At 51.6% G+C, this 27,575-nt stretch overlaps 1 protein-coding gene and 1 non-coding gene across 5 annotated transcripts in view; both read left to right on the forward strand.

Annotated features, from left to right (window-relative positions):
* MFSD4A (major facilitator superfamily domain containing 4A) overlaps positions 1–27,575 on the forward strand; it is a 34,413-nt gene that overhangs the window by 566 nt on the left and 6,272 nt on the right. For 2 of the 4 annotated variants that reach the window (XM_032288972.1, XM_032288970.1), the window contains exons 2-7: positions 10,367–10,565; positions 11,251–11,511; positions 14,622–14,790; positions 15,522–15,637; positions 16,996–17,169; positions 23,636–23,783. In XM_032288972.1, the coding sequence (XP_032144863.1) occupies positions 10,367–10,565; positions 11,251–11,511; positions 14,622–14,790; positions 15,522–15,637; positions 16,996–17,169; positions 23,636–23,783 (1,067 nt within the window). Of the gene's footprint in view, positions 1–3,177; positions 3,275–10,366; positions 10,566–11,250; positions 11,512–14,621; positions 14,791–15,521; positions 15,638–16,995; positions 17,170–23,635; positions 23,784–25,095; positions 25,276–27,575 lie in introns of those variants that run through there. The other 2 variants (XM_032288971.1, XM_032288973.1) reach the window with 2 other exon arrangements.
* On the forward strand, positions 26,087–26,193 carry LOC116559134. The gene has a single exon (XR_004272331.1). It is a non-coding gene; the product is annotated as a U6 spliceosomal RNA (small nuclear RNA).

A 27,575-nucleotide genomic window follows, 5' to 3' on the forward strand; every position in this document is an offset into this window, starting at 1 on the left:
ACTTCTGGCTTATTTGTTGGTCACCACTCATCCCTGTGAGAGGATAAAACCCGTTTCCACCTGCTTCCCCCACCCACCGCCCCGTGGGGAGAGGAGTGATGGAGTTTGCAGAGGTGTGGAGGGCGCCCCTCTTGCACAGCTCCTCTGGGGTTTGTCAGTAGCCCCAGCTGCCGGGGCGGGATTGGAAGTGAGGTGGAAGGAAGGTGTGAGGGCCAGCTCTGTGGCGGTGCAGGGTGCCGGAGGTGGCCTGCGGCTTGGCTGATTCCCAGGGCCGGGCTCCACCGTCGGCAGCTCCAGGTCAGCTAACACAGGCTGTCCCTTCCCCTGGGTAGCCATGGGGTTGGTGGGTCCTGTGTAGCCCTCCTCCTGTGACAGCCAGAACATGGTTTCTGCGTTGGCCCCCAAGACACACAGCACCTCACCATTAAGGCCAGGTAGGGAGGGGCAGGACACTTCACCCATAGCTTGGCAAGGTGACACTCCAGCCCTGGTGCCAAGGTTCCCCTCCACTCCCCACCCACCTCATGCTACTCCTGCTTGGCCTCTGCCCCAGGACAGGGCTCTGGACTCTCCCTGGCACTGCCCCCAGAGGTCCCCCTTTGATACCATTGCAGAGCCTCATTCTCTCTGCTTAAATTGGACAGAGCCACCTCCGGGGACCTTTGCGGAAAGGCAGCAGGATTCACGCTCCCGGTGCAGCGTGGAAAACGGAGACCCATCACAGAATAGGGAATAGATGACCTGCAAGCCGGAGGCTGCTGGGTGAGCCCCCAGCCCCAGCTCCTGGCTGAGTGGTTTCCCAGATCCCATGGACTCAGTCGAGCAGGCAGCTGGCCTGGAGACAAAACTACAGTTGGGCTACCCCAGAGAAACCTCTGGACAGGCCGTTCTGGGCTGTGGTTCTCCCCTTTGGCTCACTCCTAGAGGTGTTCATGAGGGCAGGTGTTTCTATCCGCCTTGCTTCCAGAGCCGGCGGAGGGAACACAGGTGTCAGTACAGATGAACCCCACTTTATGCCACCCAGGCTTAAAAACATGGTCAATTTTGTAAGTGATTATCCCCATTTTCCCCAAATCCTCTTGTAAACCAAATTATTCTCCTCTTAAAAAGCAAGTCTCCTTGTGTACACCAGTGTTTTGTGGGTGTGGTACAGGATTGGAATATACAGGAGACTCAGAAAAATCTTAAGAAAAAGCTCAAGATTCATTCTGCCTAGAGGTTTAATTAGAAAAGAAGATAAAGTATCTGTAGCTAGCAGAGGTTTTTTTGGTTTTGCTTAAGTACTTTGACTTACAAAAGCTCTTTTACCTGGAACTTTTAAAGAACATATGTAGTGCAAAGAACAGGAAGGGGAATGAGGATAATTCGAAATGACAGGTTGGCAGGGCAGGGCTTGAAGGGCTCTGAAGCCAGCAGAGATGCACACTCACCCAGCTGGGCCATCTCTTCCTGGGTAGCTTTGTGTCTCCCTCAGCGCTGATTACCCAACACAGGGCTCTGAACAGGGAGCAGAGAGAGCCCTGCAGCAGGAACTGGCTCACAGAAAAGAAAAAGAATCATGGTAACAATGATAACTCACTTTATTCTGCACTTACTGTGTGCCAGGCACTATTCATAGTCCTTCACATGTATCAGCACATTTAATCTTCACAACCACCTTGCAAAGTAGTACTGTTTTCTCCATTTTATGCATAAGGAAGTGGGGGCACAGAGAGGTTCAGGAACTCTGCCCACAGCACATGGTTGTTAAGAAGACCACCCAGGAATCGAACGCAGGAGTTATCTCTAAGACAGATCCTTAGGCAATACCTCTTGCTTTGTGAATCATCATCGTACACTCTGCAGATCAGGCACAGGTTTGGGATGAGTAGCCCTGAGGATGCTCATGGGCTGGGTATTCCTGAGCTCCAACAACTTCTGGGAATGCAACGGTGGGTCTCTGGGGCTTCCTGCTGGGATCTTTGAGTGGGGGTAGATCCTATCAGTGGTTGAGGTTTAAATTCTGAACCTCCCACCCACCAAGACAAAATGCCATGAAGAGCTCTTTCCTTTGGTTAAGAGCAAAGCAGATATACAGAAGAATGTCCAGGGGTGGCCTTGAGTGTAGGCAACAGCCTCCCACCACCTTGCTGACTCTGAGCAGCTCTCATCACAGTCTCCCATCCCCCCCAGACAGAACCTCCACCCTGCAACCAAGCTTTAAAGCTGGGTTCCATGGGACTATGTCTCAGCTAAAATGCAATAGCCTCTCAAGCAAGTGCTTTGCAGCTTAAGTGATTACCAGCTCCACTCTCGCTTGGTTGATACTTGTGAGTGGGGGATTGCTTTAGCAAATCTGTGAGAGCCAGCTGTTGCGGGGGAGTGGGGGAAAGTTGAGAATGACACATGGGAGAGGAGAGTTGGGGGTAGTGTCTTTCTTGTGGGTTCCTACTCGGCGGGTCCTGCCTACTGCTGGGACCAGACTGAGGGCACAGGCTGAACGGAGCTTCTAGATGCCTCCATAGGGATGTGCGTTGGAAGGACTAGTGTGGAAGGTGGAGAGCCTTGGATATTGGAGTGGGTGGAGGGGAAGACTTGAGCTCAGGGCAGCACCAGCTTACTCACTCTCTCAGAGAAAAACAAAAAGCCACCTGGTTGACAAGGGTGTAGAGGTATGTGCTTTGTCAGGCAGGAAAGGGGAAGGGGTATTTAGATTAAAGGTTAAGATTTTTCCTGGTTTCTTGGGGACCTGTCTAACCGCCCCAGGCAGTTGGGGGACCCCTTTATCTTGGAGGCGGCAGAGTAGGTAAACAACTTTCAGAGCTTCGCCAGCCTTCTCCCAGCCTCACCTTGGCCTCTCCCCTGCCCACGCTCTCTTAACAGAAGGTTTGTCGGAGGGTTTGTTGAGTTCTTCCTCTCTTTGCCCTGTTCACTTTCTCTTTTTCTCCCTTTTTCCCCCTCTCAGATTCCTTCTCATCTGCAAGTCCTACCCTGCCCCAGACCTAGCTATGACTCCCTCCTGGCCACTGCATCATACACCAGTTTCCCAGGCCACCCCCAGACCTGCTGGTCCCTTCTAGTTCCTCGAACACAGCACAAACCAGCTTCTCCCCGTGAGCTGGGCTCTGGTTGGTCTCTCATCCACAAAGCCTCTGTCTCTCCCTGGAGCACTTTGGGTACCTATCAGCGTGCAACGAACCTGTGCCAAAAACCTACTGAGAGTCCAGCACTAGACACTGTCCTTGTTTTAAAAATCGGCCCCAACATGGGGCTGTCATATGACCCCAACCCCCAGGTATGTACCCGAAAGAACTGAAAATGTATGTCCACATACTAAACCTGTACGTGAATGTTCATAGCAGCATTATTCATCCCAGTCAAAAAGTAGAAACAAACCAAACGTCCATCAACAGACAGATGGACAAACAAAAACATGGCCTATCCAGCCAGGTGTGGCGGTACATACCTGCTTGTCCCAGCTACTTGAGAGACTGAAGTGGGAAGCTTGCTCAAGCCCAGGAGTTCAAAGCCAACCTGGGAAGCATAGTGAGACTCTAGGGTCAAAACAAAACAAAAGTGTGGTATATTGGACGGGTGGGCTGGCTCACTCCTGTAATCCCAGCACTTTGGGAGGCTGAGGCAGGTGGATCACCTGAGGTCAGGAGCTCAAGACCAGCCTGGCCAACATGGTGAAACCCTGTCTCTACTAAAAAAAAAAAAAAAAATATATATATATATATATATATATATATATATACAAAAATTAGCTGGGCATGGTGGCAGGCATCTGTAATCCCAGCGACTTGGGAGGCTGAGGCGGGAGAATCACTTGAACCTAGGAGGCAGAGGTTGCAGTGAGCTGAGGTTGCGCCATTGCACTCCAGCCTGGGCAACAAGAACGCAAGTCTGTCTCAAAAAAAAGAAAAAGAAAAAGAGTGGTATATCCATGGAATGGAATATCGCTCAGCCATAAAAAGGAGTGAGATACTGACACATGCTGTACCACGGATGATCTGGAAAACATCATGCTAAGTGAAAGAAGACGGACACAAGAGATCACATATTATATGATTTTATTTATGTAAAAGTCCAGAATAAGGAAATCTGCAGATACAGAAACTAAATTAGTAGTTGCCTAAGGCTAAGGGTAGGATGTGGAGAGGAATGGAGAGTGACTACTAATGAATATTAGATTTATTTTTTATTTTTTTAAATTTTTTTTGAAACATAGTCATGCTCTGTTGTCCAAGCTGAAATGAGGTGGTGCGACCTTGGCTTACTACAACCTCCACGTCCTGGGTTCAGGCAATTCTCAGGCCTCAGGCCTTCCAAGAAGCTAGGATTACAGATGTGCACTACCACACCCAGCTAATTTTTGTATTTTTAGTAGAGACAGGTTTCACCACGTTGGCCAGGCTAGTCTTTCACTCTTGACATCAAGCAATCCTCCTATCTCAGCCTCCCAAAGTGGTGTGAGCCACTGCACCCGGCCTGGATATAAGATTTCTTTCTGGGGTGACAGAAATGCTCTAAAGGCAGATTGTAGTGATGGTTTTACAACTCCAAATATTCTAAAAACAATTGACTTGTATGCTTAAATATGTGAATTTTATAGTATGTAAATTATATATCAATTTTTTAAGTTAAAAAAAAAATCTCAAAGCTAAGTTTGGTGGCTCACACCTGTAATCCCAGCACTTTGGGAGGCCAAGGTGAGACGATCACTTGAGGGCAGGAGTTCAAGACCAGCCTGGGCAGCAAAGTGAGACCTTGTCTCTAAAAACTTTTTAAAATTAGCTGGGCATGGTGATGCACACCTGTAGTCCCAGCTACTCAGGGGGCCGAAGTGGGAAGATCACTTGAGCCTGGAGTTTGAGGCTGTGGTGAGCCGTGATTGCACCACCACACTCCCACCTGAGCAACAGAGCAAGTCCTTGTCTCAAAAACCAAAACAAAAATCTCAAAACTTATCCCACCCATTAATTCATCCATTCAACAAATACCTCTTGAGAAGATCCTGATCGAAGGGTGAATACCACAGACAAAGTAAAAGTCACTGCACTCATGGAACCCACACTATGGAGAATTTTACATAGTGAAATGAAGGAAATAATGCAGGGTAGCGTGGGGAGTGGCAGATTTGGGGGGCTACTTAGCTAGGTGCTTAAGGAAGTCCTTTCTGGGGAGGTGATATTAAAGCTGACTCTTCAGTGACAGGAGAGAGCCAGGCATACAAAGAATTGAGGGAGAGGTGTTCCAAGTGAACAGACTGCAAGTTCAAGTTCAACCAGCATCTAAGGAGCACGCCCTGTGTACCCAGCACCACAGTGGGTTCAAGGGGATGCCATCATGTGCAAGATGCAGCTCCCAACCTCAGAGTCTAACAGGGTGGTCCTGCCTTAGCTGGAAATCTCCTCAAAGGCCAGTTTGTCTGCCCCTCCCTTTGGATCTCTCCAGATTCAATATGGGGCCCTGAACAACTGGGGTGTCAGTGTAAAGGCTGGGGTGACTGAGTTAGAGGGGGCTTTTTTAACAGTTGCCCTGCCCTCAGTCTCAGCTGCCCCTTCCCCATCAGCCTGGCTTGAGATAGAGTCACCAACCTGCCCTAGCTCCCAGGGGAGTCCCTTATCTCCTGGTTTCTTGTCCCAGGTCCCCATACCATCTCCCTCTGGGCAGCTGCCCCTTTTTGGGTAGATAGGGGTTAGAGACACTTTCATCTGTGACTCTTCCACAGTTCTGCTCTCTGCCCCTCTTCCCTGGTCCCTCGAGGAAGGAGGTCATCCAGGCTGGGAGGGGAGAGGTGGGAGGAAGATGTCCTGAGCATCCCTGCTGGGACAAAAATGTAGAGAATGTCAGTGCCATCAGGCCCTACCCAGGGTGGCATGAGGCTGAGCCTCAGCAGCATTATTACCCACCCCTGGGGGTGGCAGGCAGGAGTGGGCCGCCTGGCATCTTACTGCTCAGGCCCTTCCCCTGTTTCAGAGCCAACCATTCCCTCCTCTTTTCACAGAACCAGGAGAGCAAAAACAGGTGTCCAAGGCAGGGCCAGGTCAAAGTGATCACGTGTTCCCTTGGGGTAAGGCAGAGCACGGGGCTGAGAGGGGGCAGCAGCAGCTCAAGGTCACCCAGCAAGCGGGGCTGGGCAGGCAGTTCTAGCAGAGAGAGCGGAGTTCACCTTGCGGAGAACTCTGGCTCCCTCCTCTTCCCTCTCCCACTTATACCTTCTGCCATTAATAAATAACTTGGTCATTTCTGAGGGTTCCTGCAGTAGGTTTTCCAGACTGTCCAGGCTATTTCGTGGGTCTCTCTGGGTCTTGGGGAAAGTGAGGCTCTTAATTGGCCTGAATTAACCTGAGAGCACAGGACCAGGGGAGGGAAGATCAATGCCACTCTGCCAGTCTGCTGGCTTTGCCTGGATTGGGAGCTAAGACTTTGGATCCTGACTCAGTTCTATTCCTCTCTTTTACCCTGTCTCGGCCTCAGTTTCCTGATCTGTAAAATGAGAGACAGATGTCATTGCTGCCACGCTAGCTGAGATGTTGCCCAGGGTGGGGAGCGAGTGGGGCAGGGGACAAGGGACATACCTCCTTCCAACAGTTCCTGGGCCAGCCTCCCAGGGTCACACCAAAGGCCCTTGTAGCAGGAACAGGGGCAGGCCTGGGGGTAGTGGAACCTGGGAGCTGGCACTGGAACCTGGGAGCTGGCACTGGTCTCTGCATCCTGTCAGCTCAGTGCAGTTCTCTGGGCCTGACATTGCTCTTTGGGGAAGCCAGCAGGGAGGCAGTGAGCACCTGGGAGGGGGTGGCAGGTGGCCAGGGGAAAATCCCAGAGAGTGAGCAGAGGATGAAATGTCACATCACATGGACTCCTCCTGGCAGCCTCAATCTCATGCAGAGCTTGTTGTCCCCATTTTACAGCAGAGGAAACTGAGGCTCAGAGGGGCTAAGCGCTAAGTGGCTTGCCCAAGTGACACCACTGGGAAGTGGCCAAGGTGGGCCTAGAACCCAGTATTCTGATTACAGATCCCACTACATCCTCGACTCCAAAACTGTTTTGACATGATTATTCCGTAATTTTTAATTATCCACATTCCTAGAAGGGGCTATTGACCAAGCCATTTAAAACAGGCAATAAATGTATTTCAGTCTGGCTCTGGGATGTGTCTGGGACCTCCTTTTCCTTGGCAACAGCCTATCAGTCTAAAGAAATTTGTTCAGGCTGACGTTTGGAATGCCCAGGCACAGCCCTGTGGAAGCAACTGGGGAGGGAGGGCAGCCTGGGATCTACAGACAAGATTTTCTGTGGCACAGATGTCCCCATTTATTGGGAATAGGTCTCCATCCCCCTAACCTCCAAGCCTGTCAAGCTAAAATCACAGCCCAGGGAGATGCAGGGAGGGGATTTCCCAGGCTTGGTTCTCTCCAGGCTCCCTTTTTTTTCCCTCTTTTCTCTCTTTATCCCTCCCTTGTGCCTGTGGCTGAGCTTGGGACCAACCATGCCCCCAGTGGGCACCTAGTGTCCTTCTCAAGAATGACAGGTGAGAGGAGATGAAGAGCAGGGAACAGGATAGAGGCAAGACCTGAAGACGGAGGGCTTCCTGACCCCTTTCATCCCTTCCTGACCCCTTCCCCTTTTCCTGATCCCCCACTGTGCACCTGGCACCTTTCTGGCAACCCGTCCCTACATTATTCTTTCTCTGCCTCTATCTCTGTCACCCCTATCAGATAAACTAGCAAAACTCCCACACTGGCCTCCCAGCAGTAACCAGTCCCTTCTACCAGGCCATCCCGTGTGAGGTGGGAAGACAAGCATTCCCCAAGCACTGTGCCAGTCACTAGCCACATCCAGAAGCCTGGGTTGAGCGTCTCTGCAAGGCCGAACGTGGGACCAGACATGGATTCCACAATGAAGGGGCGGAGGCAGATGCCTGGGGAAGCTGGCGGTGGAGCCAGCAGTGATGCTAGTGAGCATGCAGATCTCTGCTAACCCCTGCAGAGGGATGTTAGACGTGTGTGTTCTAGAGACTGCGGAAGCTCTCCAGTGCGTCCTAGCCCTGCCATCAACGCTCTGCAAAATCTGGTCTCCTATTCTCGGCTGGCGCTCCCCTCTCCAGCTTGGCTTGGTCCATGGCTCCCTCCTTTCCCTCCTGCGTTTGCACCTTCTAAGTGGAGCCATTAGCGAGTAACTCGGTCACATACCCATACACATGCACGCACATGTGCACACACACACTACTCCATGGAAAAGCAGCATAGCATACGGATTATCAAGCCAGAAGACCTTGGTTAGAATCCAGGCTCTGTCTGCTGCTATCTTAGCCTTTCTCAGCCTGAGTTTACTCATGGGTCAAATCGGCACAATGACAAAGCTTGCCTCACAGCCTGGTCATATGCACCAAATGACAAAGGTTAGCAGTGGTCGTGCAGACCACAGTCGCACTTGCTATTATCCTGGTTTCCTTTCCCATACCTCTGTGCAGCCCCTGCTGCTGTCAGCTTGTGGATCCCAGCTCCCACCCCTCAGGACTGTGCTGCAGGACCAATTGCTTCATCACTTTGCTCCAGGATTTAAAGCAACAATGATAATGAGTTAGTCCTTCAAGAGAGTTTTGCACTTGCTTTGGGCCATCCCTGCTTACCGTAAAGTGGTGAGTGAGGAGGTGGAAATGTCACGTCCTGGTTCCAGGATCAGAAGGGGGATATCTGAGAGTGCTGACAGGGGATCCGCTTGCTATCCCTAAGGTCAGGCCACCCAGGAGGCTACCTAGCTTGTCTCGTCCAGGGAAAGGGAGGGGTAAGAAAGAGAACTATGATGAGCTGCCTGCTTTTCATTAGCCCGTGTTGTATATTAGCATTGCCTCTGTGCCAGGTGCCAAGGAGGATGCTGGAGCAGAAGCATACGGGGGTGCAGCAAGTGGCAGCAGGCAGTGGGCAGTGGGCGGGGGTGCGGCACAGCCTGGCTCTCAGTTCTGGGGACTGGCAGAGCAGGGACCCCAGGGGGAGTCAGAAGGGACCTGAACAGGCCTCCCCATGACACAGCCTCCCTCCATCTCCTTCTAACAGCTGGCCTTGAGGTTGGTCCCCCTCCCCTCCTGATGAGTTCTGATCTGGGAACACGCTGGGGTCATGACTGTCATGATCGGTAATCTTTCCAGCAGATCAGCCTGGAAACAAGAAAGGAGAAAATAACGAACTGCTGCTATCAGCAGAGCCGTCCTGATAAAGGATTTAATCAAAAATGGGGCAAGATCAGATAGCTGAGGGCCATGGCCAAGAGCCAAGGGAGTCAGGGGCAGAAGCCCTGGGAAGACAGCCTGAGGGGTCACTGGGGGCTCCCGCTTTTCTTCAGTGTGAAACTCAGAGAGGGCTTTTCCCCTCCCCTCTCTCAGCTCCCACCTTTCCAGGTCCAGCAGCCACAGTGGAGGCTGATGATGGGGGGGTGGCTCTCTCACTTTTCAGAATCTGAGAAAGTTCCTCTACAACTCCAGAACCTTCCTGCTGCCCAATCTCTCCTCTCTGACATTAGCCTTTCAGGTTGGCCCCAGAAAATACAAGTCTTTATCCTTTCTCTGAGAGTCTAGTTATTGGACAGAGTGTCCCAAAAAAGATCTTGACAGAGCCTTAGACACTCCATTCATTCACCATTCATTCATTCACTCATTCATTCACTGGTAGGGTAGCAGGCCCTCCGCCTGCCTGCTGTGGGCTTTTCTATGATCTGAAGAAAGGAAAGATCAACACGGTCATCTCTCAGTGGGGACGGCCGAAGCACCTCCTCTCTCACCTTCTGCACATTTGCCAGGCACAGAGCCTGTGACCTGTGTCTGCTACAGGGGTCAGCAAATCACCCAAATACCTGGGCTGTGGGCACTGGTGCAGGTGGCCTAGGCCTGTTGCCTGTGAGGCAATGGCTGCCTCAGCATTCCTGTGTGGAGAGGGTACAGGGCAGCCAGTGCCAATTCCTGAGGAGGAGGAAATACCCAGCTCAGGGACTTCCAGGCTCAGGTTCCATCCGTGTCCCACCTGTGGTTGCATGCCATGGCACAGGTCTCTTGAGATGCTCAAAGCAGGTTCCCTGAAAGGGGTGGGAAATATTTTTGCATTAATTGCTTTTAAGTAAACACTTTAAGGTTTAAGGAAATCACAGACAATTGTGTGTAGGTAGAATAATAGTGGCAAGGCTTTGTGAAGAGTCCTGCAGCCACCTTGTGAGGTAGATTGTTATCCGAGCAGACAGATATTGACAGCTTGCTCACAGCTATTAAGTGGGCAGCTTCTTCCTCAGCTCTCTTCCTTTTCTACTAGAGGGGGAGAAATGTCTTGGCTGCCCAGACCACCCAGCAAATGGAGGAGAGCCCCTCCCCTGACACGGCTCTTCCTTTCTGCAGCCTGGCCCAGTCGCTATGGGCCCTGTTCACCTCCTCTCTGGCCATCTCCCTGGTGTTTGCCGTCATACCCTTCTGCCGCGACGTGAAGGTGCTGGCCTCGGTCATGGCGCTGGCGGGCTTGGCCATGGGCTGCATCGACACCGTAGCCAACATGCAGCTGGTGAGGATGTACCAGAAGGACTCAGCCGTCTTCCTCCAGGTGAGCCAGGCCAGCAGGCACAGGGCTGGGGGCTGCGGAGGGCACGGGAGCTACCCGGGCCCCCTCAGTCTCTCCCAGCTTCCTCCCCCAGGTGGCCACTTACAGCCGGGTTAGTATGTTCTGGACTCAGTTTTCCCATCTGTAAGGCAGGGCAGTGATCCCTGCCCTCACTGCTGGGTGTCCCAGGAGCTTAAGCACTCAGGAGAGAAAGCTCTTTGCGAACTGGAAAGGGGATGTGACTCAGGGTTTGGCTCCCTCTCTTTCCTCTCCTTTCCTGTCTCCTATCTCTTATTCCTTCTCCCCCAAGTCACCCAGGATTCAGCCCGCCCTTCCCTTTTTTGTGCCCCCTTCCTTTTGGGGTGTTAGCTAGTGGATGCTAACATGGGGATCAGTCCCAGCTGGGAATTAAGAGATATGGGGAGGGAATTGCCCACTGTCACCGAAGTCATCTCAGGCCGGCAGGGTGATCGAGAGAGGAGTGTCATTCCTCATCTCTCCTCACCTCTCCTGCTTCCTACCCACCATGGCTCCCCACTTCAGGGCTGGGCAGCAGCCCCAGATGGGGCACAGGGTGAGGTTAGGGAGGGGGCTCACTGTGGGTACTCTGGGCTGGACACCAGGCCATGGCTTCCCCGGGCTGAAGACTGAACCACACCCCCACCTGCCACCTTTTCTCTGTCCCCAGGTGCTCCACTTCTTTGTGGGCTTTGGCGCTCTGCTGAGCCCCCTTATTGCTGACCCTTTCCTGTCTGAGGCCAACTGCTTGCCTGCCAATAGCACCGCCAACGCCACCTCCCGAAGCCACCTGTTCCACGTCTCCAGGGTGCTGGGCCAGCACCACGTAGAGGCCAAGCCTTGGTCCAACCAGACGTTCCCGGGGCCGCCCCCAAAGGACGGGGCAGGGACCCGAGTGTCCTATGCCTTCTGGATCATGGCCCTCATCAATGTGAGTGTCCCTGGGGCGGACTGGGCAGGGAGCTAGTGGACAGTCCACACGAGTCCACCCCATGCCCAGTGCAGAGTCTTCAGATGCTGAGAAACCTGCTGGTGCTGATGTGCATCCCAGAGGAGGCAGGAGGATGGGAGAACTAACCCTCCCTGTGGTCCCCCCAATCCTGGTCCTTCAGTGACTTGTGATTGCAGATCTCAAGGAAGGTAAAACAGTGAGCAGGCTGAGCACGGTGAAAACCAGGGTCAGCTATCAAATTATCTGAGGCTCTGTGGGAAACTAGTTTTTCCCTCCAAGGCCAGATGAAGTAGGCCCTGGACAGACCCTGGCAGGAAATGGCGTTTTTCTCTGGGGCCCTTCATCCATGGTGGGATTCTCCTGTGCCCTGCTGTCAGGGGCTCCTGTGGAAGCTGGGAGACAGACAAGATGACCTCTCCTAAGGGGCCCTGCCTGCCAAGACAGCCTATGGTGGGAACAGCAGAGAGACCACTTCACCCCATCACTGGGTCAGACACTGACCCAGCTGTAAGTGGCCACCTGGGGGAGGAAGCTGGGAGAGACTGAGGGGATCCAGGGAGCTCCCGTGCCCACTTTGTACGCCCCTGCCAAGTCAGCACTGACTCTGGTCTCTTGCTGGAAACCTCTGGTGCTCTGCAACCCAAGTTGGGATCTCCCACATTAGCCCAGGCTGGAGCCAGAGCGTCAGGCGGGGAGACCCCCTACCCCATCCGCCTAGCTTGGGGAGGACTGTCGGGAACACCAGAGCAGCCCTGGCTCCTGGGCTGGGGGCAGGGAGCATTCCAGTGGCCACAGTCCTGGCTGTGGGGTGGAGGCACCATGCTGCTTGTCATGGTGGCTTAGAGCCTCTCTCTGCAGTGGGTGGACTTATCAGCTCTTCTGGTGCAGGCGGGGTGGACTCAGGCAGAGGAGACTTTGAGACCACCATTCCAGTGAGCAGGAGGGCAGGGTGGGTGTGTCATGCCATCAGCAGCTCAAGGCCCTGACAAGGGACTGGTAGGAGGCTGAGCCCAGCTGGAAGCCCTGACCGAAGCACAGGTCTGTACCATCTACCTGCTGCCCCCTCATCACCCTTCCTGTGTAGATTTCCTTTCCCTGGTCTGAATCTCCTCTGGGAGGTCTCATAAACACATTCTCTCCCTCTACTCCTTCCCTTTTCAGCCCATGCCCATCCATTGTTTTGGAAACAATGCAGCTTTGGGCCTGTGCCTTCCAGGAGGGAACTTCGAAGGAAAGGAGTAGTGTCAGTAGAACCTCTAGGCTGGGACTCCCAGACCAGGAAGCTGGAAGGTCTGGCTTAAGCCGGAGGTTTGTTCTCTCTTGCCCCACGAAGTGCAGACTGGAGGGACTTTGTTTGCTGCAGGATTTCCTGACTTTTTCTATTGGTTTGTGTCTGAAAATAAACAGTCCAGTATAGAGGAAGATGGGGCTGTGCATGCAGTCATGTGGGCGCACATGCACGCACACATGCACACGCACGTACACGCACGTGCATGGACACATGCACACCCCACCTGGCCTTCTCTGACTTTTAAGGTGGGGCTGTCTTCCTTGAATGGAATTCTTATAAAATCGGGTGTGTTCCTGCCAGCAATGCCAGCCAATCCTCTGTGAAGTCCTTCCCAGCACCCACCTCCCTGGAAAGCCCCACCTGAGTGATTACGCCTCTTCTACAGCTGTTTCCCCTTGGCCTTTACTCAGGCACTCTGCCACTACAGGCCTCTGTGGGTGGGTTTCCTGTTTCCCCCTCACACTGGAGGGAGGGCCGTGTCTCCCCGACTAAGGCTCGGAACTCCTGAGGGCAGGGGCTATTCTCTCCCCGCTCAGGCCTGACTGCCAGGGGCCATGTCTGACCTTGACTTCTTTTTGAGTGTGCAGAAAGGCTCCCAAGGTCACCATAGGGAGATACCAACACGGGGGTGGTTTTTGTCTTTCACTCCTGTTGGGTGATTTGGGGAAGTACTGGTGAGAGCCGGCCTGCCTCCAGGGGCAGGGAAGGGTTTCCCCAGAAGAGCACCAGGCAGGGGCTGGCAATCTGCTGGCCTTCCATCTCTACCCTGCTGGCCTCTCTTGTGGGCCGGGAAGAGCCCAATAGCTAGGCACTCTCACCAACCTCTGGGAGACATCCGCAGCTCCCTGGGCTTCCTCTCCTTCCTAAGCAAAAGGAACTGGGCTGAAGTTGCAGCAGAAAGGACCGTAGTTAGACTTGATGAGATACTTCCTGGCAGCCAGTGGTGAGACACAGGTAGGAGCCCCTGAGGAATGCGGTAGAAGCTTCTTCAGGCAACTTCAGAAGCAGGAGCCATTTCCCATCGCTCTGAAGGAGCTCAGATTTAGCATAAACTGCAGCAAGCTGAATATTGGGCTTATGTGTATGGGCTGCTCGTAAATGTGTATTTTTTAATCCGAAGGAGGCCATGTTTGTGTTTTCAAGCCTCTGAGGAGAGCTTCTGTGCCCTGCTAGGATAAACATCACCAAGGCAGCTCCTTAGGTGGAGACAGCACTGGAAGAATCAGGATGCCAGGTTCCAGTCTTGCTTTGCCCTGAGTCTGCTGTGTGACCAGGGCAGTCTCTCAGTCTCTAGTTTACCCCTTAGATCTCTTCCAGTTCTAACAGGTTATGACTAAGTGATAACATCAAGCCTCAGTTATGCTACCTGGAAAATGGGGATAATAGTCCCCCAGCATATGTGGTAGAGGTGTGATGCCCAAAAGCAAAGTTGCTTTGTAAAGCATCACGTGACCTACCAGCATGAAGGAGTGTGAGGTGTGACGCTCCAGCAAGCTTACACCCAACACCTCTCCTGGGCCAGCAGAGTTTGAGTCTAAGCTTTGCATGTGACAAGTATCTGTCTTTTCAGGGAAGCGAGTATGGCAAAGATCAGGCAGCAATTACCCCAAGCCTCCCCACTCCTACCTTGGTCAGGGCACCTGGCTTCTTAGGTGGGGATGGCTCAGCTCTTAGCTGGGCACCCTTGGGAAAGAGCTGTCCTCTCCCAGGACTATGCACATGCAGTATGTGCAGAGGCCAGGCGTGGGAAGGGGGAGCCTCAGGGCAGGGCTCTCCTGACCCTCTGCCTGCTCCTCAGCTTCCAGTGCCCATGGCTGTGCTGATGCTGCTGTCCAAGGAGCGGCTGCTGACCTGCTGCCCCCAGAGGAGGCCCCTGCTTCTGTCTGCTGATGAGCTTGCCTTGGAGACACAGCCTCCTGAGAAGGAAGACCCCTCGTCACTGCCCCCAAAGTTTCAGTCACACCCAGGTAGGGGCTCTAATAAACTTGCATCCTCACAGCCTCATGTTGAGGCTTCCTTGGTAACCCCTCTCCCAGAGAGAGTGAACCTAAATCACAGGTGATAATCATTTTTTTTCGAGATGGAGTTTCACTCTTGTCACCCAGGCTAGGGTGCAGTGGCGCAATCTTGGCTCACCACAACCTCAGCCTCCCAGGTTCAAGCGATTCTCCTGCCTCAGCCTCCCAAATAGCAGGGATTACAGGATCACGCCACCACACCTGGATAATTTTTGTATTTTTAAAGTAGAGATGGGGTTTTGCCATGTTGGCCAGGCTGGTCTCGAACCTCTGACCTCAGGTGATGCACCCGCCTCAGCCTCCCAAAGTGCTAGGATTACAGGTGTGAGCCACCGCGTCCAGCCACAGGTGATAATGTTTTCTTTTTTAAAAAAAACCTTGGCCCTGGTGGTGCAACCTGGCCAAGAGAATGAGGAAGGCAGACTTCTGGCTCCAACCTCCATTCTGCTCAGCCTTGCCTTTTGTTACCTTAGGCAAGTCACTTGACCTCTTTGAGCTTTGGTTCCACCAAGACGGGGAGATGGACAGGGACTGTTCCTAACGAAAAGGTAGCGAAGGTGGAGGCAGTAGGTGGGCCCCATCCCACAGGGCTCTTCTGACTGCCAGCCACGTCTCTGGGACATGCAGAGGGAGGGCACAGAAGCTGAGACTCACCCCTGCTCTCCCTGTGCCTCCTCCAGGGCATGAGGACCTGTTCAGCTGCTGCCAAAGGAAGAACCTCAGAGGGGCCCCTTATTCCTTCTTCGCCATCCACATCACAGCCGCCCTGGTCCTGTTCATGACGGACGGGTTGACGGTGAGCCTGCCTCAGACAGCGCCCCCTATTGGGGAACCTGCACCCTGAGACTCCAGTCTGGGAATGGCAAGAGAAAGAGAGGAGCATGAAGGTTTCCTGGAGACCTCACCTGGAGTACAGTTGATTCAAAAATTTAAAGTCCTAGGGAGACTGTCTCCAGAATCAGTCGCAGTGCACTGGTACTATGGGCTTCTGTCTTGGCCAGCTGTTTTTTATTTTTGTTAGTGCTGTAGGTAGGGGCCTAACTGGTTTGTTGTTGGGGCAGGCTACCTGCATTTTTTAAAGGGGCGGTGCCCTATTCCCCAATTAGAGGTCATGCCATATATAAACCCTTTGCTTCCTGTAATACATTACAAACCTGAGTGTCTCAAGCCAGTGTTGTAATCAAGCTTCAGGTGGAATTTAGGCCCAGCTGTTCATTTCTAGTGACCTCTGTTGCATTACTTAGCACCTTCTCCCAGAAACTTCTTAGGATTATATCAGGACAGTCATGAATGGCTGATCAACTGATTGCCTTATGATGGCCTCTCCAAAGAAAAAGCCCTAAAAACTTAGATGAGCTGGTGGAAAGTACTCGTGACAGTACTGGTTGACTTCCAGCACTTGGTGTGACCTTGGGCAAGTCACTTCTGTCTGCTTTCTCATCTGTAAAACGAGATGCGTGTACACACACTTTTCTTTTTTAATATTATGAAGTGGGGGGGTTGCCTTTTTTCCCGGCCTGGATTGCAGTGGCACGATCTTGGCTCACCGCAATCTCCACCTCCCGGGTTCAAACAATTCTCCTGCCTTAGCCTCCCAAGTAGCTGGGACTACAGGCACATGCCATCACACCTGGCTACTTTTTGTATTTTTAGTAGAGATAGGGTTACACCATATTGGTCAGACTGGTCTTGAACTCCTGACCTCAGTTTTTCCACCCGCCTCATCTTCCCAAAGTGCTAAGATTATAGGCATGAACCACTGTGCCTGGCCGCACACACTTTTTTTTTTTTTTTAAGTGGTGTTCTCTGGTTGAAGTGGGGAACAGTGCCTGTCTGCCCAGGACCTGTAGCCATGGAGGTCCTGTGCAGACAGGCAGTGCTCCCCACTTCAACCAGGAAGAGCCAACTCTCTGGAACCCCTAGGTCTCCATGGTGCAGTCTGTAAGCTAAGGCACCCCATGTTCTGTCCTCAGCTCAGGCCCAAATGTGCTATGTAGCCTTGGCTCGAAGCCCAGCCCTGGCTGAGCCTCTGGGAACAGGAACAGGCAATCCTCCCACTGCCCTCAACACACCTGCCCAGCCTGGGCTCCCTTCCTGAGGGTCGTTGTCTGGCTGGGCTGCAGGTGTGCTCAGCGGTGCCCGGTCTCTCCACAGGGTGCCTATTCTGCCTTCGTGTACAGCTATGCCGTGGAGAAGCCCCTGTCTGTGGGACACAAGGTGGCCGGCTACCTCCCCAGCCTCTTCTGGGGCTTCATCACACTGGGCCGGCTCCTCTCCATTCCCATCTCCTCAAGAATGAAGCCGGCCACCATGGTTTTCATCAACGTGGTAAGCAGTTGAATAGCCTCCTCTGACTTCTGTGGGACCCAGGAGAAGCCTTCTCCTTCTGGCCCTACCCCAGGACATTTGCCCAGACCTGGGCTCTGCCAGCAGGATGGGAATGCAGGAGTAGACGGAAGAGAGGGGAGAGAATGTGACGAGGAAGGGGTGGGAGCCTGGGAGGTGGAGCCTTCCTATGTGACCATGAAAATCCCTTCCCCTCTCTGGGCCTCTGATCTTATACCCTTAAAGCATAAAAAGGAAGGGTCTGTAGGAGGTACCGGCTGCAGTATGTGGAGCCCATCCGTGCTGACAGCCGGCCGACAGCATGAGGAAAGCCAGTGCTGGCCCTGGTCCTCCTGTGTTTACCTTGGTCCCCAGCTGGTCAGAGCCCTCCAGCCAGTGGAAAGTGGTGGAGGCCAGGGATCCTGCAGCTTTCAGAGTCATCACCTCTGGGCTGGGCCCTGGCTCTTCTAGGTGATTCTTCTTTTTGGAGATAGGGTCTTACTCTGTCACCCAGGCTGGAGCACAGTGGTGCAATCTCAGCTCATTGCAACCTCTGTCTCCCAAGTTCAAATGATTCTCCTGCCTCAGCCTCTAAGTAGCTGGGATTACAGGCACCCACCACCATGCCCAGCTGATTTTTGTATTTTTAGTGGTGATGGGGTTTCACCACATTGGCCAGGCTGGTCTTGAACTCCTGACCTCTCAAGTGATCCACCTGCCTTGGCCTCCCAAAGTGCCAGGATTATAGGCATGAGCCACTCTGCCCAGCCCTAGGTGATTCTTAAGTTGGCAGAAGGGTACGGAGGATGACCTTCAAGGAACTGGTCTGCCTGGGAGGCAGGAAGTCTGGGCCTGAGCAGTGGGTTAAGACTCTTGCCTTGGCGTCCATCCATGTCGCCATCTATGATGCAGGGGTCCACATTACAGACTTCTGCCAAATCGTCTAGTCCAATCTTCCAAAAAGCTTGAGCCACCTCTATAACATCCCTTCCAAGGGGTTCACTGTCTGCTTAAACACCTCTAGTAACTGCAACTCACTACCTTTCCAAGTAGCCCAATGAGGGTACTAAGCCCAGGTAACTCACTGTCTTTCCAAGGAGCCCAATGGGGGTACTAAGCCCAGGTGGTAACTCACTACCTTTCCAAGGAGCCCAATGAGGGTACTAAGCCCAGGCAACTCACTACCTTTCCAAGGAGCCCAATGAGGGTACTAAGCCCAGGTAACTCACTACCTTTCCAAGGAGCCCAATGAGGGTATTAAGCCCAGGTAACTCACTACCTTTCCAAGGAGCCCAATGTGGGTACTAAGCCCAGGTAAGAAAGCATTTCCTTGGTTAAGTTTCTAGCAGAGAGGAGGGTTTGGACATTATGCTGCAGTTTCAGAGACAAAGATCATGATCCCTGAGAAAGGCCCTTGGATTTGACCTTGTGCCAGCTGACCCTCAAGTAAGAAATTTCAGTTCAATATAGATGGGAGGTAGGTGGGTAAACCCAAACTCAAGAGGTTGAGGGTGAGAGGGAGATGAGCAGTGGAGGAATTTGCATTTCTCTGTAAATATTTTTGAGTTGAAGGGAGTTGTGTTCTGCAGGACTCGGGTGGTATGAGCCTGTTGATAGGCAGAGCGTAAAGGGAGGATACCTAGTAGGAGGAGGGGTCTATGAAAATACCATTGTGGGAGAGTGAGTGAGGAAGGCCCTGACAGAGGGGAGATGGGATGGAGAGCAGGGGCAGGGGAAGCGCTCAGCTCAGCAAGGAGGAAGGTCTTCTGTCCTTGGAGCTGGGGTGAAACGATGTCAAAGGGAAAAGCTTGCAGAAGAGGAAGGGCACAGACATGGTGGCCAGCCCTGCCTTCCTCCTCTAGGTCAGACACAAGCCCAATTGCTAAGCCAGAGGAGAGTGGGTGAAAATCTGGGTTTGGGAAAATAAAGGTCTGAAGCAACCACGTGTGTTAGGCATTGCCCATAAACACTCACCTGGAGTGCTGGGTTTTAAAAGGGAAAATCAGGTTCCTGGGCCCAACCCAGACTGAATGAATCTGAATGTCCAGGAGGAGGCATAGCAATCTATATATTAAACGAATGCCCTGGGGGGAATTATATCATCAGGCAAGCTTAGGAAATCACTGTCCTGGAATAAGTGACTCCCAAATACATCAGATTCACTGGAGCTGCTTTTAGAAAACAGGGTCATGAAAAGGCCAGGCATGGTGGCTCACACCTGTAATCCCAGCACTTTGGGAGGCCAAGATGGGCAGATCACGAGGTCAGGAGTTCAAGACCAGCCTGACCAACACAGTGAAATCCCATCTGTACTAAAGATACAAAAACAGCCAGGTGTGGTGGCACATGCCTGTAATCCCAGCTACTCTAGAGGCTGAGGCAGGAGAATAGCTTGAACCCAGGAGGCAGAGGTTGCAGTGAGCCGAGATAGTGCCACTGCACTCCAGCCTGGGCAACAGAGGGAGACTCTGTCTCAAAAAAAAAAAAAAAAAAAGAAGAAGAAATAGGATCATGGACCCCTACTCCTGATTCTGATTCAGGAGGTAAGGAGAGGAGCTTGGGCCTCTGGGTTGTTTTGGAAGCTTTCCGGGTGCTTTTGTGGGCACCCTGCTTAGGAACTGCAGCTGAGTGGCCCTGAGCAAGCCTCTCCTGTGCAGATGCAAAGTGCCTGTGTCATTTCACTGTGACTACTTCCAAGTATTCCTCTCTAGGTTAAACGAATGGCCACCCTGTTCTCAGCATTCTCCTGGAGCTCAACAGCTACTTCCTGACTTAGTGTGTTTGTGCTGTGTGCAAAACCCTGCTGCAAAATGCAAGCTGCCCAGTTCTGGAAGACAAGGCTCCTGCTTTCAGGGAGCTTATGGCCGGCCAGAGGAGGGCGGCGTGCCTTGGCATAGATGGAGGGTGAGGGGGTGTAGTCAGTGGGGATGGAGGCTCAGTGCCAGACTGAGTCACTCACTGGCTGAGGCAGGGGCCACACTGTGTGGGAAGAGAGTTGGTTGGAGCTGATAGTTCACCCTGGTTGTACTTAGTCTTTTATCACCAAAGCTAAAATAAGACTTGGGTGTTTTTCAGACTTCCCCAAATCTAGAGATTTTCAGGGTGACAGTCTTTGAGGTTTGGCTGGAAATGAATGTGGTTTGTAGATGGGGTAGCCAGGTGGAGGGAGAGGAGCAGGAGCAGCAGCTTCCCAGCCCCGGCATCCTCCCAGGCTCATAAGTTGAACAGTCAGTATCAAGAAAGTGCCAGCCCCTGAAGGCAGGAGGTAAGCAGGCCTGGCTAAGCTTTAAAGGCCTGCATTCAAAGGCCTAGGTTGGGGGTATGAGGCTGACTTGGGGAGAGCATAGTAGGCATGGTGGGGGATGGGGAGCAGAAAGAGATGAGGATGGGGAGGTAGACAGGGGCTACATCCTGAGGGTTTTGTAAGCCAGGTTTTGAATTTTATCCTAAGTGGGCGGGAAGCTAATAGGTTTTAAGCAGGTCTGCATTGCATTTTTTTTTCTTTTCTTTTTTTTTTTTTTTGCATTTCAGATACGTTTGTTTATTCATGCTATGAAGTAAATGACACATACGGGTGTCCCATCATGTTTCACATTTCCATCTAACATAGCTTGCATTGCATTTTTAAAACTTATTATTTTTTATAGAGACAGGGTCTTGCTATATTGCCCAGGCTGGTCTCGAACTCCTGGGCTCAAGCGATCCTTCCTACCTCAGCCTACCAAAGTGCTAGAATTAAAGACAGGAGCCACTATGTCCACCCACATGCATTGCATTTTTTGTTTGTTTGTTTTGTTTTTTTTAGACAGAGTCTCACTCTGTCACCCAGGCTGGAATGCAATGGTGTGATCTTGGCTCACTGCAACCTCTGCTTCCTCGGTTCAAGCGATTCTCCTGCCGCAGCCTCCTGAGTAGCTGAGATTACAGGTGCCCGCCACCATGCCTGGCTAATTTTTTGTATATTTAGTAGAGACAGGGTTTCACCATGTTGACCAGGCTGGTCAATATACTAAAAACTCCTGACCTCAGGTGATCCACCTGTCTCAGCCTCCCAAAGTGCTGAGATTACAGGCATGAGCCACCGCACCCGGCTTGCATTACATTTTAAAAGCGCACTCTAGTGTAGAAGAACAGACCGTAGCTGGCAAGAGTCAAGTATGGATTGTCTGTCATTGTAGTTCAGGCGCAAGAGGGAGGTGGCTGGGATGGGGGTGGTCTGGATGGATCGGAGCAATACAAAGATCTAACATGTTTTTTGAGGTGGTGTGGGCAGGACTTGCTGCTGACCCAGGTGTGGGAGATAAGGAAAGGAGGAATCAAGGACCTTAGACACAGGATTTGAGCAACTGCATGACGGGGACGCTTTCACTTGATGTGGGCAGGAGTAGGATTAGCAGAGGAAGTGAAAAGTCTTGTTTGGGCCACATGGTTAGTCATCCAGGGACTGACTGTATCAAAGGGGCAGCTTTAGGTGCAAGTCCACAGTCTTGGACACAGCTCATGGCTAGAGGGATAGATATAAGCATCCCTGCTGTAGAGGCAGGTGAAGCATGGAGCAGGGCACTGTGGATATGGAAGGGCCAGAATAGAATCCTGAGCCATCCCAACATTGAGTGAGTAGAGGGGGAAGCAAGAACAAATGGATCTCAGGGAGCGTGTTCCATGCCAAAGAAAGAAAGACATGACCTTTGGAACCATAGATATGCTACGACTTTCATATTTACTGCATGAAAGAAGTCTTTTGTGTTTCCATTTCCATTGTGAAGGGAACGTGTTTGTCTCCTTCAGCCACTGTTTTGTGGCTGATCCCTCCCCAGGGTAGGAAATCTGCCTGGGTAAGGACTCTGAGCCTCAAGAACACCTTCCACCTAACAGCTCCTGTGGCAGAGACCGAAGGGCTGCTAGAGGAGAGTAAAGGCCTCAAGGATTGGGGACCACTGGTTTGATTTTCCAGTTGGAGCAAATCTCCCAGGATCCTGACTCTCTGAAAGCCTTTTCCTTTCTGCATGCCCAGAAGTGGAGGTATTGGGAGCTGGATGAGACTTCTTGCATAGCTCTATATTCTGTACTTACCTTTTTTTTAGAAACAAACGTCCTCATCCAGGAGATTTTTACCTCAAAGCCATAGGCTGCTATAGAGGATCCTTATCTCCTGAGACATCTAAGAAAAGCCCACAGAGGAATACTAGGGCTGATATTTGTCTGAAGCACCACAGTTTACAGGACCCCTTCATTTATGTTCTTTCACCACCACTCTTTAGCATAGCATTCCCATTTTGCAGATTAGGAAGTTAAGAATCAGAGCAATCAGCTACTTCCGGGTTCCACAGCTGGTAAGAAACATCATTGGGACTTCCACCTGGGCCTTCTGACCCCAAATCTTGTGCTGCCTGGATTTATTCCCAGATACATCTTGCATAGAAATGACTCAATGCAGACATAAAAACGTGTTTAAAGAACTTAGGAATATGGTTACATTAACAAAAATATGCCTGTGTGACAGAGACCTTTACTGAACTAGAAGGATTTGGCATCGTGGCTCACGCCTGTAATCCCAACACTTTCGGAAGCTGAGGCAGGCAGATTGCTTGAGCCCAGGAGTTCAAGACCAGCCTGGGCAACATGGCTAAACCCTGTCTCTACTAAAAATACAGAAAATTAGCAGGTGTGGTGGCACATGCCCGTAGTCCGGCTACTCAGGAGACTGCGGTGGGAGGATCGCTTGAGCCCTGGAGGTTGAGGCTGCAGTGAGCTGAGATCGCACCACTGCACTCCAGCCTGGGCGACAGAGTGAGACACTGTCAAAAAAAAAAAAAAAAAAAAAAGGAAAGGAAAGAAAAGAAAGATTTCTGGGTCTTCAACCGTAGGTTAGCATCTGTCTATGGGAATCTGACCCAAATCTGAGGGCACCAAGCTGATTGCTGCAGCCTCTGGCCCTCTCCCTGGAAGGTTGGCTAGGATTCCCAGAGAATGGGACCCTTGCAGCCACCACCCCTCTTCCCCTACTATCTGAGGGCTTCCTGCCTGTGCAGTCCTGGCTTTTCGGAGAAGAGAAGCAGCTTCTCACAAAGAAATAGGGGACTCTCCTACCCCCAGGGCTGGCAGAGCAGAGAGAGCTGATGAAATTGGCTTGGGTGGAGTTCCCGTGGTTACAGATAAGACCGTGGGGACAGGCAGTCTTCAGTCGCCAAACGCTTACGCGGCAGGTACGGTAGCTGTTAGGGGAGATGTCTAGGTGGGAAAACGTCTAGGCGGGGGTCTCCTTTCCACGCTTCCTTCCAGATGTCAGAAAGGTCCCGGGGAACACTGCGGTTCCCGCCCGGTCCACGGGGTGGCGCGCGGGTCACAGAGCTGGGCTCCAGGGGCCAGAGAGGAAACGCCAAGTCTGGGGGCGCCGACTCCTGGCGGTTCCCTCCACCGATGCTCAGCTTTTCGCAATTCCTAACCGCCTCCACCTCTGCCGCGACAGGTCGGCGTGGTGGTGACGTTCCTAGTGCTGCTTATTTTCTCCTACAACGTCGTCTTCCTGTTCGTGGGGACGGCGAGCCTGGGCCTGTTTCTCAGCAGCACCTTCCCCAGCATGCTGGCCTACACCGAGGACTCGCTGCAGTACAAAGGTGAGGGCCGGCCCGAGCCAGGAGGCCCGCTCTCGCTGGGCGCCGCCGCCTCGCTCTGCACCCCGTCTCTTCTAGGCCGGCACCATCTCCCAGCGAGAATGCTGCCCTAGCTCCCCGGAGAATTGAATGTCCCCCTCCTGACTTCGGCGGGGGCAGGCTCACAGCGGGGATGGTTCTGACCCGCTGGGCTCCCTCCATTGAAAACGGTTCCCGTAATGATGGGCTTGCAGGCAGCAGAGAAGCAGTTAAGCTGCTTTTTTCCATGTGCTTTGTCCCCATCGTAACGTCTGCTGACCTACAGCTGACATTTTGTGCGATATGCATGTGCGGGAAATGCCAAGTTCCAAGAAAAGCAACGATGCACGGGAGAAGTTATGGCATAGGAAAGGCATTTTGTAACCTAATTTTCAGGAACAGTACCTGCCTGCCTTGTGGCTGTGGTGGATGTTAGAAAAATGGAGATGCAGAACACTGACTCCGCATCTGGTTTCAGGAGTGACACGGTCTCTTTGATGTCAGAAATCTCTAATTCTCTCGACTAATCTCCCTCTGCTTTCCCCTAGCCTCCCTAGGGCCTATAGCAAAGATCTCTTTTTTAATGAGTTAATTTTTTAAAATTATGTTTTGGACATCGCCAGAGATGCACTGGAGGCTGGAAAACCAGCATTAAGATGTGCGATTTCTTTAGAGAGGAATGGGGTAAGTTGGTGTATGGGAAGAGTCAGGACAGTTAGAGCTGCACCCAGCTGTTATCCACAGCCTGGATCCTTGAAATCGAAAGAGAAGCCCCAGATAATTTTGGCACATAACATCACCATCAGTCGTTAGGAATAAAATCTTTTTTACAATAAACCTGCACACTTTTTGTTTTTTCAAAATGGAAATTTTTTTTTTATTATGTAAGCCGTATGTGCTTACTGCAAAAACCTCAAACAATAAAAGCATAGTTTAAAGTAGTAAGTGAAAGTAGCTGAAAATAACCCCTTTAGCGGTTCATTTCCTCCCAGATCCTTTCCAGCTTGAGACCATTCATTCTCTGCGCTGCTTAATGTTTGTAATTTAGAAGACAATTCCCATGAGAGAATGAATGAGCAAATCAAGTGTATCTGAGTTTCTTTGGCTTCTGGCTCTTCTGAGTGGGGGTACTACACATCATCTGAGAAACATCCCCAAATCAGGGCACACTTGGTATAAGTTCCATTGAATTGTGACTCTGAAGAGATCCTGGCCATGGTGAAAACTGAGGGCAGAAAATATATCAGCCAGTCATCATCCAGCCAACCCATCACTCTCCCATCTTTCTGCTACTCAGGACATCATGCGAGGTCCCACAGGACATGCCCAAGGACACACAGTTTCTCCCTGCAGCTCGCTCTAGCAACAAGACAGCCATGCACCCAGCTCCCACAGGTGAGGGCCCAGGAGCCCTCAGGCTCCTCCCTCGCCCATCAGTCTCCAAGCTTCAAGGGAGTAAATGAAGTAATGAAATAAGGTAGCTATCACATGTCACACAGTATAACTCAGAGTTTTAAGTGCTCAACAAATGTTAAGAGATAAGTGAGGCCCGGTGCAGTGCCTCATGCCTGTAATCCCAGCACTTTGGAACACTGGGCGGGTGGATGACTTGAAGTCAGGAATTTGAGACCAGCCTGGCCAACATGGTGAAACCCTGTCTCTACTAAAAATACAACAATTAGCTTGACACGGTAGCAGGTGCCTGTAATCTGAGCTACTTGGGAGGCTGAGGCAGGAGAATCGCTTGAGACAGAGGTTGCAGTGAGCTGAGATTGCACTCCAGCCTGGGTGACAGAGCAAGACTCTGTCTCAACAAAAAAAAAAAAGAAAAGAAACAAAGAGAGAGAGAGAGAGAAAGGAAAGAAAGAAAGAGAGAGAGAGAGGAAAGAAAGAAAGAAAAGAAAAAAGAAAAAAAGTGATATTGATTCTACCTGCAAATGATCACCCAAATCCATCCTCTTCATTTCTTACTGTCCCTGCCTAATTTAAGGTCCTTATCTTCATTGACCTGCTTGGACTCGTTAACGGTACCTAGCTTTTCCCAAGTTCTAATCACCTGCATCCCTTCCTTGATGGGTCTTGGCTTGTCTCCTTGTCTTTCAGTCTTGCCTCCATCTAACCCAGCTGGCTGAACGTTAAAATCACCTGGAGCTCTGGTACTAAAATCCAGTGACTGCGCCTCACCTCTGGGTCTGATGCAATTGGTCCAGAGCTGCTGGGTGATTCTCATGTGCAGCCAGAGGTGAGGACCATGTACTAAGCCACCCTCCACACTGTAAAACAGGGCTGTGCTTACTTCAGCAGCACATGTACTGAAATTGGACCAACACAGAGATGATTAGCCTGGCCCCTGTTCAAGGATGATGTGCAAATGTGTAAAGTGTTCCCAGAAAACAGAGCTGATCACAACCTCCAGCTCTACCTATGGAGTGTCTCTCTCTCCAGCCTTCTCTCTCCCTGCTTCTCCCCCAAGCCTGCATCCTAGCCAGGAATCACATGCTATTCGCTGATGGCACAAAAACTGTTCTGTACTTCCCTACTTTGGCATGTGGTGAACCCTCTACCTGAAACGTCCTCCCTGCTCCATCTCACCGCTCTAGCTGCCTGCTCTTCCTTCCAGACCCAACTCAAGGAAGTGTCCCCCTCCAGGAAGCTTCTCTGATCCCCACTGGAAAGGTGTGCCTCCGCTTTGTGCCTTTGACATAGTCCCCATCTCATGTTTGAACCATCTCAAGACTTTTGTACCTATGTTATCTGCTTCTTCTCCTAAATAATATGACCCCAGCAAAGGACCAGGGTAAGAGCATGGGCTGTGAAGGCAACAGCACACCTGTCAGTCCTGCCTCCAGAGTTACTGGCCTTATGACCTTGTGCAGTTTCACTTCCTTCTTCTCTCTGAGCCTCCGTTTTTTCACCCGTAAAATGGGGATGCAAATACCTGCCTTTTAGGATTATTTTGTGCATCAGAAAAAATGTAAAGCTCTTGACTTAGCATCAAAGCTGCTCACAGGCACTCCGTGTCTTGTTGACTCGGTATTCACCTGACCATCTTCAGTGGCTAGCACAGAACCCAGTGGTCCTCAAAGTTTTTTAAACACATGAGTGGAACAGACAGTTGGATGCCGCTAGAATTCAGAGAAGGGAGTGAGTGATCAGCATTGATTTAAATAAAAGTAGCTTCATAGAGGGGATTGGATGTGAGCTGGCCCGGAATCTAGAAAAGCAGAGAGGGAAATGGAAAGGCATTCCTGGGCAGGGTAGGGCAGAATGAAAGCAAAGGCACAGAGACAAGTCTGAACGTAAGTGAGGCTAAAAGAGCTAGAAGGAATGTGAAGTCCAGAGTAGACAATGATGACAACTGTTTTATTAAAAAAATAAAAAAAGGTGTCTATGTGTCAGCTGCCGTGCTACTAAACACTGGTTTATGCCGGTGATCTATATGACAAGGCAAGGCCACCCTCTCCTGGGCTTCCCGCCTAGTGGGGAGGGTTGGCTGGTCAACAGACAGTGTGGTGAGAGCAGGTGCAGGGTGATGTCACAGCACAAAGGAGGAGCAACCCATCCAGGCATGGGGACCAGGGAGGAAGATTGCTGACAGAAGTCTAAACTAGGACCTAAAAGATAAATGGGAACCAGCCTAGTCAACGTGGCGGAACTTCATCTCTACTAAAAATACAAAAATTAGGCCGGGCGCGGTGGCTCAAGCCTGTAATCCCAGCACTTTGGGAGGCCGAGGCGGGTGGATCACGAGGTCAAGAGATCGAGACCATCCTGGTC

Source organism: Sapajus apella, unplaced genomic scaffold (assembly GCF_009761245.1).
Source record: "Sapajus apella isolate SASKATOON/1434 unplaced genomic scaffold, GSC_monkey_1.0 scaffold22, whole genome shotgun sequence".
Classification (NCBI taxonomy): domain Eukaryota; kingdom Metazoa; phylum Chordata; class Mammalia; order Primates; family Cebidae; genus Sapajus; species Sapajus apella.